Source organism: Penicillium alfredii, assembly GCF_028826965.1.
Source record: "Penicillium alfredii strain IBT 34128 chromosome Unknown utg000009l_segment0_segment0, whole genome shotgun sequence".
NCBI lineage: Eukaryota > Fungi > Ascomycota > Eurotiomycetes > Eurotiales > Aspergillaceae > Penicillium > Penicillium alfredii.
In genome coordinates this window covers 1,648,529-1,660,583 of record NW_026622706.1, presented here as the reverse complement: position 1 = coordinate 1,660,583, position 12,055 = coordinate 1,648,529, and the positions used below count along the sequence as shown (strand labels likewise).

Genomic DNA, 12,055 nt, shown 5'->3' with positions numbered 1-12,055 from the left:
TTCTGACATAAGCAAAATCGCTGATATAATCAATTTTCATCACTATAGCAACTATATACTACATATCTACTTAATATTCTGCTTCATCTCTTTTTCTCTTCTACTACTACCCTACTAGTTCTTCGCTTTCTGCATACCCTATCTGCTTCGTCTGCTCTATCATGCATACCATGCAAACCAACCCCGCTATGCCTACCCCCAGCACCCCTACTGCCGCTACTCCCCCCGATATCTCTGCTGCCACTACTGGCAATTCGACTGTCGATTTGCCTACTAGACCCCTCGCCAATTCGCCTGCTGATTCGCCTGCCGATTCGCATACTGATTCGCCTGCCGCTGCCACTACCGATCTGCTGCCCCCACCACAACGAACCTTCCCTAATCGGGATGAATTGGTCGATTTTATGCGCCAATAGGGTATAGCGCAGGGGTATGCTACTACTATTAAGCGGTCCAATGCTGATAGGCAAGTCTATCTCCACTGCGATAGATCTAGGGTATATTCGGACCGAATACAAGCGCCTACAGGCGCCAAAAGGCGCAAAACGAGTACTCGGCGGCAAAATTGTCTATTTTTGGTATATAGAAATCGCTAGAGGAGTTCTGATTGGCTACTTCAGGTAAAGAACCCCGCGTATAATCATTCTGCTAATCAAGATATAATAGCGTACCTAATCGCACGTTAATTTACCCTAGCGCAGAAAACCTTAATTCAACGACTCTCTACTATTAGACCGAAGCATATTATTAGTACGCTATATAGCGAGTCCCCTCGTCAACAAATCATACCACGCGATATCTATAATATACGAGCAGAAATTCGACAAAAAGAGATAGGAGAACGTAGTATTCTTAAATATCTACAGATACTACTCGATTCAGAAGGTTATAAATATTCATTCAAGTAAGATAATATAGGGTATATCGAATTTTTTCTTTTCTCTCATCCTTAGTTAATTTAATTAGCCAATTTATATAATAAGGTATTTATCTCATCTATTTTTATATGATTTTATTGGCTAATATTTTAAGGTTTTTATTATAGATTATATATATAAGACTAATCGGTTTGGTATACCTCTATTTTATATAGTAGGTATAACGCTATCAAACCATATATTTACTGCAGCTCTATGTTTTATGCCTAATAAGGTTGAAATAAGCTATATTTAGGTGCTTTAGACCTTTTTTGATTAGCTAAATCTCTTATCTGAATCTGATTTTTGTCCGATTTTGGTAACTGATCGCGAATTAGCTTTAATAAATGCGATATATAGTATCTAGGGGTATCATACCCTATATTTACTATATATTTGGTATATCAATAAAGTAGTTTTAGCGAGGGTAAAACGAGATATTAGCTAATCAGACGAAAATACTCCCTAATTCGATGAATTTATACGTGTATAGTATTAATTAGTCTAATTATCTACCGAAGATAAATATAAGGTTAATCTTGATAACCTTAATCGGACCTATAGGAGATCTTATCCACTAATTATACGCTATCTCGTAGATATATAGCTACCCTATAAAGAGAGATTTGTCTATGCTTAGACCAAAAACCTTACCTATTTTGGTAATAATGCATCATCACGTATCGAGGGGGCGTATTCGGTCCTAAAACAGTATATAAATACTTCTACTAATGATTTACTTACTATATGGAAGTCTATTTATAAGGCTATCACCAGCCAATATAATCTAATTGAATATCAGATTAAAGTAGATTAGATAACATATCTGATACTAGCATCTGATTGGCTATATACCTTTCTCAATAAGCGAGTATCTCGATATTCGCTAAGGTAGATTGATATACAGCGAATCTATGCTAGTAGGGCTACCCTAGAGGCCCCTCTTGGTATATACACCAATTATTAGACAAGTACTATAGGGTTACTATGTAAGTATCGAATTGCTGATTTGCTCGCAAAAAAAGAAGCAATCCCATTGGCTGATATTCATCTATTCTAGCGAATTAGGGTTAAAGATTCATCTGATATCGCCTGGCAGCTACTGCTAAATCCCCGAATTCAGCCTGCTGCTTTCCCAAAAAGGCAATCTACGCAGATATTAGATGGGAGCGAGGGGGCTAGACCAATCAAAAAAAGGAAGGCGCCCCCAAAGTGTTCGAATTGCGGCGAAATTGGGCATACATGTCGAAGTTGCCCTATTGCCAAATAGGGTAATCTGTTTTTGGTGGTTAGGATAAGAGGATCATGTGATTAGAAAATGGATCAAAAAAGATTATATAAGTCAAAATGAGTATTACATAATATAATGAGGTGTCAATAGCGAAAATCTTGAGGTGCCCCTATCAATACCCCAGAATTTCGTGTTGTTTACCTAATTATATTTATTAAACACCCTACCTCTTTAGCTGATAGGCGATGTTCAAAATAGAAAATACAAAATAGCGGGCTAAGAATTTAGGGGCCAGGGGAATAAGGCACAAAATAGCGTTTTAACCACCGTATTTTCTTGCCCTTTGCTTTTTCACCGGCCCTCAATTATCCCACCGCCTACTCTTCCCGTTGACTTACGTTTTTATCGCCATCAATTTTGTGCCTCAACATCAATAATATCTTGCACGCTTTTTTCACCTGGTTATTCAACCATTTTCACCACCTGGTCGTTGCACACATACACAGGCTTTCAGCAGCGAGAACCTTCGCTGCCTCAGTTACCACTATATTTCTGAGTAATTACTTATCTGCTGTTCACTGCCCGCCGTTCCCCCTTTCCTGCCGTTAACCATTGCATTTTTATCCCCCGTCGACTTAGTGTCTTCACAACAACAATGTCTTGCATAGTCCGGAGTATCTTTCCCCGGTCATTCTACTCTTTTCGCGACCTTAGGTCGTATACAACACACTAGCTAGCGTGCGCCTATATGAGGGTGCGTCTCTGGTCACCACTGTGTAACGAAAGAGGAAGTACGACACCGTTTCACGTTCATCGACACGTACACAGATCACTATTACCTTGGCCGATCCGGTGATGACCGTTCGGAGTTAAGCGAAGATGAATCCCTTCTCTCAGTCGGGGCTACATATTGCTTTTTCGGGTGGGAAAATGATGTGTTAGCAATTTTGGATATTGGCCTACGCCCACCGCAATGTCGACACTTGGAGTTGAACCCGAGCCCATGGAGGCAGGGCAACATCTCGGTTCTCTACTGTCGCCTCTCGGGCTTGGCGATGCGCACACTCTGCGCCTCCGTAGTCATCTGTCGAGGACCGTAGCTTGATATTCTCGGACCACTTGGCACTCCTAGAACTCTCATGTACTCCTAGGAAATGTCTAGGTACTCCCAGGAAATTTTGTTTATTCACAGGAGCCGACAACCGATCCTCCCAGGAACCAGGGTCCATTCCTAGGAACCGCAATTAGTTCCCAGGAGGATACCATGGGCTCCCAGGAAGGGGCTTAATGCTCCTAAAAGCCACTGCATATTTTAGGAACAAGCTACGGGTCCGGCGACCGAGTGCGTTGAAAGTCTATAAAGAAGTTCAGCATCCACCGTTTATCGGACGCATAACCTAGCTACCACACCTATGCTGGGTTCCTCCAGGAGACGCGTAGAGCGGAGTAATTGCAGGTAACAAGCACGTAACAGAAAACGAGGAAAGAAAGGTGGTAGCGTGCACTACTCCGCTCAATACGTACACCCACTCGGTTCTCAGCAGCGAGAACCTTCACCTCATATTTCTCTATCACCCTTCGTTTGTTGTCCGCTATGGTTGCGGTAGCCGCTTTGACAACTCAATCTCTGACGGGGAGGACATATTTCTCTCATATATTGATAATTGCCAAACGATTCTCCAGGCTGAGCACTGAAGATCTTTCTCCCTTTCTTTCGATCATACCAAAACCTAAACCTTGCAATTTCTATTTTCAGTATATAACCTGAAAACCTCTGAGACTGTCGTGTACTGAACTATACTGCGATAAAAGACCCCAAGACTAGCTGTCAGCCCTAGACATACATGCTCTCAACACGACTCTCTTGACTGAACTTTTCCGAAAGTTTCTCATTCGATTCCGCGGCTATTTCCAGATATTTATAGCTCACTAGCTCTTCCCCGACCGTGGCAAGTGCGTGCGCAATGGAAGTAAGGTTCTTGATCTAATGACGGTCAACAGGTGAGCATGGACTAGCGCCGCCAAGGACTAACCTCTCGCCCATTCAGAGAAAAGTTGTCTAACAGTTGCAACTCATCGTGGCCAACCATAGCAGGGCCTTGAACCGTTTGTGCTTTGGACAATAAGTTTTTCCAGATCTCTCTGCGAAACTCCCTTGTCAGACCCTCGTATTTAATAGTCAAATAGATGCGGCTCATGATTGCCTCGTCAAACTGGATCATCCGATTCGTTGTTAGGAAAAGAATGCCTTGATAATATTCTAGCTTTCGGAGAAAAACGGTCACGAGGCGATTATAGGTATCGTGATAAGATGTACGCTGCTCCATGAACGCATCTACCTCATCTAAGAGAAGCACGGCCTTAAAGTGCTTGGCAATCTTGAATATGTTCTCAAGTTGCTGCTCAAGCGCATTGGAATCACCGTGATCGACAACAAGTTCACCGGCCGATATCTAGGCAAGTCAGCGAGCTCACAGCATGCAATAGACAATGCTAACCGAATAGAGAGGGAGATTGAACCGCTCCGAAGTTGCCTCGACGGTAAAGGTCTTTCTAACACCGGGTGGGCCACTAGGAAATGTCAGACTGGAAGCAACAGAAGGACTATATTAACGTACTACAAAAGGATGTTGAGGCCGCGGCCCTTTCCATCGATCACATCGTCAAACGGCACGGCTGGCACCAAGCCGAGGCGGGTCTTCGCCAGTGACGAGAGGAGTGTCTTGGTCTTTGACGGAATCTTCAGACAGTCGAACGATTCGGGGGACCACTGCACGTCCCCAAGAGCACCGACCGCACATTCCACTAACTCCTATTAGTCATGAATCCAAACCGTCATTCTCACGTGACACGCACAGAACATCTTCTCCTTAAAGCTGAAGCAGCAAACAGTGGGACAACAGATCAAAAAATCGTCCTCGCTCATTTGTTGCGCATCCACGTTGCCTTCTTGCATTCTTTCCTTCTCTTGCTCACGGTTATTACCGAATAGTGTATCCAAATTAATGACTGAAATGCCCTCCTTTTCTTTTGCCCAGATATCGTGGAGCCGGGGTCGGGAGTAATTCGGCTGCATTTCTCGGAAAAATGCGGCATCAACTCCCACTCGACTATTAATGTTTATTTTGAAGGGCTTCCCGTTTTTCATAAAGAACGCGCTGCCGGTACAGTATTGAACGTGCGAACCGGCCAAATCACGGAACTTCTGACCTCTTCCTACCAGGTCTTTGCGGACTCGTTGGTGACTCGGATAAAGGTGGAGAGGAAAAGCTTCGAGAGTCTTAATTGGTTTCGACCCGCGGAACTTCAGAATACGCAAAAAGACGCCTACCTTCCCAAACTTGGTTCTATCATAATCAAGGAACCGACACTCGAGCTTGTAAAATTCCACGTCGTCTTGGGTCGTCTCTTCTCCGGCGTCGAATATAACGCACCGCGGCTCCCCTGATCCGAAACACGTGGTAAAAACATAAGAGCCAGGCTTGAAGAGCGCCTAGAGGAGGTCGTAGGTGATATAGCCATGCTGCAGCATTGAATTAAGGCGCTGTAAGGCGGAAGTATATGTATACTTGAGGTAGTCGATAAGTAGGCCGAGATGTTTTAGGTGCTTAAAGTCACATTTCGGGTTATTTTTCATGCCTTACGCGCACTCCTCGAGCTCCGGGAGGAAGTAGAACAGGATAGTTTGCTCGATCTGTATTCAAGTCAGCCTTTCGCTTCAGGCGTACAATTTGTTTTCAATTACCGATGGTTTGTCCTCCAATAGGCTAATAGCCTTGATTTTTTACAACACCTCACGCAGGATATCGCGTAGCCATTCTGATTTGATATCGATATATAGCGTCACCTCATCGGATTTCCGGTCTCATAATACTATTAATAGAGTTTCGGCCTTGAATATAAAGATATCACATACCAACACGTTCACGGATAACGAAGATATATTCATCATAGTCGCCCAGGTCACTGCTGGTCTCCGTTGGCTCGGCAATCTTGTATTTGCATGCTTCTTTGTCCCAGCTAGACCAGTGTCAGCATATTTCTCCAAAAAGAAAATGTGGCTGGTGGTTCGTACGTTTCCACGACTGTCTTGAATTGGGGTGTCGACGCATAAGATGCCCAGTTCTCAAACGATTTGAAATCGTCTGGAGTAGTACTGATCGGACTTTCAAGATCAATTACCTTCGCCGCCTGAGCGTTCTCCTCCTGTTCATTGCTGGCAAAACAAGACTGAGCAGGCTTAGTTGCCTCAATGGTTCCAATTGAAGGATACCCATCATGGATGACCTTCACTAGCAACTGCTTCAGTTGAACCATGTCGGGGCCTGGTTGGGAAAGGTGCTGGAAGACAGGAGTGTTTGGAGGTTCACAGTTTCTAGACGTAGGCCCTGTAGCCCTCTCACTCCCGGCATCACCTGCGGTAAGACCAGACAACACCTTTTGAAGCACTTCAAAGAGATGCTCAAGATCCTCCATGGTAACTTGAGGCATAACCGACCCCATTGTTGGACTATCCGGTGGCGTCCAGCCGTGCCTGGTCTCGCCGGACTGCTTGGTCTGGGGACAGGTAGAGGAAGGTGCACTTGCAATGTTTTCAGCGAATGCCATGTTGTAGAGTTGAACTACAGAGAAAATGTGGTGCAAAAGGAGAAGGCGATATGACGATAGACAAATAGGTCGAATGCCAACGATGAAAACAGAAGCCGACGAGAAATTGCGCCCTTATTATATATTTGCAATCCTCTGATCGGCTCATTACCCCCTTTCGTCTTGAACCTGCACCGCAAGCTCCAAGAGAATCTGACCGTGTCCGTGGAGCGCTCCTCGTCGACTAGGTTCGGGCATGGCTAGTTTCTGTATGCACCTCGCAGCGTACATCACGCTAATTCGAGCAATGATTGTCCACACATTCTGTGTCAATACAAATCTAGAACCTTACACGGCTAAGTGGTTTCGCAAGCTCATCACCGGCCAAGGGCTGGATATGTTTGATGACACAAGATCGTGCCTTACACCTAATTGGGTAAATATGTAGAAGATGGGAATATACCAAATAAGGAAAATTATGATTTTTGTGTTTTATTCTTGATCAGGAATGGCCAAGATATGCACTTACCATCAGTGATTATGGCTCTATGATGGACCGGAAGTAATTTCTTCCGAAACACCCCACCTTCGTTTTCCTTGGATCTGGCTGAACCCCTCCTTAGCAGAACAAGACCAGTCGAGCAATAGCGCGCAGGGATCTTGAAAGCCCATGGCTTCTACTGAGTCGTCATCAGTGGAGGACTTAGGGAGGGGTTTCTTCAGAGATGGATTTCTATTTGTGAAAGACACACAAGCTGGGCAACGTGTCGAAGAGATGGAAACGAACTCCATACCCTTCGCATCAGAGAGAGGGTTGGGATTCTACAAAATCAACGTTCTTGACGATCCGGTATGTACTACGATCTCCCTAGCGTGTAGCTTGAAGATTGACTTCGTCTTAGCGCAAGCGACATACACTTGATTCTTCCTTCAAGTGGTTTGGCTTAGGGCTCTATCGAACCTTCGGTGCCATGCCTGGCGATTACGCCTTTCGACAGAGCGACCCAGCTTCTGGTCTCGAGTCGCTCTTGATACAATTTTGGAAAAGAGGATCGAAGGTTACGTTTTGGAAAGCCTCGCACCTAGAGCAAGTGGTGACTATGAAGGGGGAGAATAATTTGTGGAGGGCTCCTCGCGTGGCACTGACTCGGCTAGGCCTTGAGCCTGTCGAGGTCACATTTGAAAATGGTGGATTGTAAGTTGATTGATTGATTCACCTATCGAAAATTATCTAATTTAGTGAATAGCTCCATTCGTGACACGCGCCTCTTCGTCGAAGTCTCAGAAGGGAGTGCCATTACATTTGGAATCGCCTCAAAGGATGTGTTGGACAAATGGTGGGCTCCAATGAAGCTCCATGAGTCACTTGAGAAAGTAGTGAACAAGATGGAGGGGCCCAATTGTGGCATGAACGTGACATACTTTGACGGCAAATATAGTACACGAGCGCCTGCGGTCAGTCCGCCACCTGACTAGTCTAACACTCTTTTATCGGAAGTTGACAACCCGTTCTCATCCTCATGCTCGGGGGCCGCTAAGTAATTTGCATTCTGCAGCGTTGAGGAAAATGCATATGACTCTTGTACCAGATCATAGCATGGCGTGATGGTGATATCATCAAAAACCGGTGCGTATGGCTGGGGCACGAGGGCATCGTATGATGGTTGCATTTGTGAAATAGAGGGCATTCTTGATGGGAAGGTCATATTGGATAAATCTGTCGATGGGTACGGGATCGGGTTTATATTATACGACGCGAATGACGGCCTGTGTATCGCATTTTCCGCGTCGGAATGTCCTATCGACAGTGTTAATGACAAGTCATTAGAAGGCGTAGGAGAATTACCGTCAAAGCTATTCACGATCACTTCGTCTCTCTCTTGCGCTGGATTTCGCTTATGCAGTTTCCGAGAGTCCATCGCTGGATAGTCATCAGAACGCTCAGCACCTCGTTTATTGACCCGTTTACTTTGGGCTTTTTCATGTGCAAGCGTCCTGCCTAACTTCTCAGCAGAAATTCTCCTAAGCTGTGCACATCGCTCTCTTCGGTAGAATTCTTTTGCTTCATCGTGGGCCTATTGTCTTGCGAGGCATATGTGTCGCATGAATTTCCGTGTCTATTTAAATAACTAGCGACAATATACATATATTTCGTGGCATTGAGCATCTGAAACCGTTGATTAGCATCAAAGTTCATTGAACCGATTTTCGTCTCGTACGCGACTCAAAGTGACGTTCAAGCCCTACTCTCTTCGTGAAGTACGCTTTATAATGGCACGATAGGTACGGACACTTCGTTGAGGTGCGACCGCCAGCCTCGTCTTCATCCTGATCGCTCATGTTGAAGTCGCCTATATCTTTATGCCCAATGTCCACGTGAGCGGCCTCCTTATCATTTTCGTTGTCAGTATCGCAGTCAATCTCTACCCCGTTCTCCTTGTAATCGTCCGTGTTTTGATCGTTGAGGTGAGCGCTGTGGTGCTTGCGTGGCAAATGTGCTTGAACCTCGAGTAATCTCGCGGTTAAGAGTTGAAATTCCAACTGCAGATTTAGGTCAATAGGGACAATTGAGAGCAACACGTTTTACTAGCCTGATAGTCCGCGATGTGGTCACGTAGCCCCTGGTGTGTTTTAAAAGAGTTGAAGCAGGTCTGACATTGTAGATATCTTAGTCTCTGGTTTTTCTCGTGACTTTTGCTTGGGTCGACAGTGACGAAACGGGCACGGCTTTGCATTTTGTTTGATTTGTGAAGGCTCAAAGGTTTACAAGCCTAGTCGAGTGGGGTTGACTTGGATTTGGCCACGGGTGCGGGTTTTGCCACGGAAGGCGCTAATGGATTAGGTATAAGAGTAGGACTTGTTTGGGTATAAATGTTTCCTATTAACTTTGTTCCTTCATGCTTAACCATTACATTGCCTCTTTTCTCTTCTCGACATAAAAAAACATCGTTTTTTCTTACCCCCAAAAGAAATGCCCAAATACTCCGAATGCAACGACGATAGGATGGTTGGCACATCCATCTGCCCTAAATACAATGGTTATAGCGGAACAAAAAAGATGTCTACGCCTAAAGTCTATTCGCGAAGAAAGGCAGAAAGGAATTTGAGGTAACGGGTGAGGGTATGTATAGCGATTCTAGGCTCGTAGCCATCCGTGCTTATTGAGATTTTTAAAGGATACTAACGGATAGAAGTCAGCGCTTCGAAGCTGTCAGAATATCGCAGGACTACGGTCGGAGCTTGGAAAGTCATGAGTCCAGTTGTGGATGTAGGATAGCGCTTTTTTCTTCCGAAAAATCACTTCGCCTCGAACACCCAAGACGAGGATCGAACTCTAGAAAAATTAGGCAGCATTTGCCCCCCCCTCACCCATATATACATGTATTTAAGGTCAATACGTATTCAACGCAGAGGCCCCACTTTACCTAGTGACATTGCACAGTACCTATGCCGCGCCCCAAGCTATGCGTTAGTCCAGTCCAATCAGTCAAGTTGCCTAAAGTTTTGCCCTATTGCACCGCCCCTAAAGTATTGGCCATAACAGGGATCAGGGACGAAATTGTCTCAAACAGAATTGGCAATAGCTCAAAATTTGACCTCTGTCCAAAATAGGCAAGAGCACGAAACACTGAAATACCCAAACTAGGAAATACCCACAGATATATGCGTTCACGGAGTATTACCGTAAATAGCCAATTGCAGATACTACCAGGGCCGTCATTAGAGTTACAGGACTTTTTGTTTTCCTGGACTACACATACAGGACACGTTAAGACGCCACCTAGCGCGTAGTGCTGCAAAATGACTGTGGCATGACGTGCGTTACGGCACGTTTTCAACCTCTTTCTAAGCGCGGAATGTGATAAGGCATACATTTTCTACCCTTCATCCTCTCCTCCCACCGATCCTTGTCGACTTTCACGACATTGGCCTTGAGTTCCTTCCAATCCGGTATGTTGAACCCGCTCAGGCCCCGTTAACAGCCTCGAGTAACAGGGTTTCCACTCTAAAATTACATATATTGGACTAATAGTACGTGCCGCTAAAGTACAATGAGGAGTTAACCGCTACGTGATCTTGTCACGACACCGGTCCCTCAGGCTATAAATACCTGTTGAACTTCCAATCTCTATAGTTCACATCTACAGACCACTAGAAGCAGGATCGCATATCATTCTTCTGTCTTTCAGGAGCCCCTAAACTCACTATTTGAAATCACAAAGGTAGGTTATTTAAACGATAATTCATCGGCTAATCGCTCACGCTTCCAATTTAGAATGTGCCAAGTCAATGTTGCGACCAAGATTTATATATGCGGTTGCAGGGTCAAAGAAGACATAAACTTCGTGCCTTGCAAGGATATTGGCACCCCTAAGTGCCCGGGTCGCATTCCCAACACACTGGCCTCACATAGAGAGAGGGGAAAATGCGAGAGATATAGCTGCCCGAACCCATAGTCGATCAGCTATATGACTAGCATCGGAATTCGAGCTTACGATAACAGAGAGGTTTACGAGAGGGAGGTTGTGCGCAGCGGCCGGAAGTGGAGGGTCGATGGCTCATCTCGAAGGGTTATTGATTATGACACGCTAGTTCAGATAGCATTGTATTTGGTTCAGTACAGTATAACCGTATACTTCACGAGTGTATTGAAATTGTGTTATTCCCTCTCACCGCACCAGAGTCTCAAACTGCCAACGCTGGTCTTCAATAAGTTCCCTCAAATCAGAGTATTCTCCTGTCCAGCATCGTTGTATCACAGGTCCAGCTGCCAGTCCGTCAACCGGCGGGTACCTTTTGGAGGCAAACAGATCGTCAACCAATTCTTGGTATTTCTCTATCTCCTCCAGAGACTTGAATAGACCTGGAGACCTATAAGGCCAATAGCCAGTCATTATCGTATAGTAGATAGATCCGAGGCTGAAAATGTCCGTGCTTTTCGTCGATTCCGGCGGATTGCAGGGATTAAAAAATCCGGCGTCAGGGAGATGCCGACCATCTATTTCTCCATTTGTTGACCCCCCAAAGTCACAGAGCAGAAGATCGAGCTCGTTTCCGGCCACAGTGTGCAACAAAAAGTTCTCAGGTCGAAGATTAGAGTGTATCACACCTTTTTGATAAATGAATTGGATCGCCTCCGCGGCTTGCGTGCGCCATTTGAATCGTAGAGATATATCGATGCTAGCATAGTGCTGGTCAATATAGTTTTGTAGATTTCCATCACTTGCTTTAGTAAATAACAATCCAAATAGGTCATCTGAGACGCCCTTGAACCTAGGAAGAAGTCAATCACTGATCACAAGAAGTTGGGGGCTAACGG

The 12,055-nt window shown here is 45.0% G+C and overlaps 3 protein-coding genes across 3 annotated transcripts; 1 reads left to right on the top strand and 2 right to left on the bottom strand.

The window, feature by feature from the left end:
• Positions 1 to 3,982: 3,982 nt before the first annotated feature.
• NUU61_006548 (ATP-binding protein) lies at positions 3,983 to 6,756 on the bottom strand (the record flags this gene model as incomplete). The annotated part of the gene is made up of 8 exons (XM_056657076.1): positions 3,983 to 4,132; positions 4,182 to 4,601; positions 4,647 to 4,719; positions 4,767 to 4,953; positions 5,005 to 5,641; positions 5,793 to 5,842; positions 6,065 to 6,168; positions 6,224 to 6,756. 8 exons carry the CDS (start codon positions 6,754 to 6,756, stop codon positions 3,983 to 3,985), a joined length of 2,154 nt encoding a protein of 717 aa, XP_056509876.1.
• A 649-nt stretch (positions 6,757 to 7,405) lies between these two features.
• On the top strand, positions 7,406 to 8,211 carry NUU61_006547 (uncharacterized protein; the record flags this gene model as incomplete). The annotated part of the gene is made up of 3 exons (XM_056657075.1): positions 7,406 to 7,585; positions 7,638 to 7,930; positions 7,983 to 8,211. The coding sequence occupies 3 exons, from the start codon at positions 7,406 to 7,408 to the stop codon at positions 8,209 to 8,211; spliced, it is 702 nt and encodes a 233-aa protein (XP_056509875.1).
• On the bottom strand, positions 8,208 to 9,470 carry NUU61_006546 (uncharacterized protein; the record flags this gene model as incomplete). Its single annotated transcript, XM_056657074.1, has 4 exons — positions 8,208 to 8,533; positions 8,582 to 8,656; positions 9,027 to 9,276; positions 9,450 to 9,470. The coding sequence occupies 4 exons, from the start codon at positions 9,468 to 9,470 to the stop codon at positions 8,208 to 8,210; spliced, it is 672 nt and encodes a 223-aa protein (XP_056509874.1).
• Between the last annotated feature and the right edge of the window lie 2,585 nt (positions 9,471 to 12,055).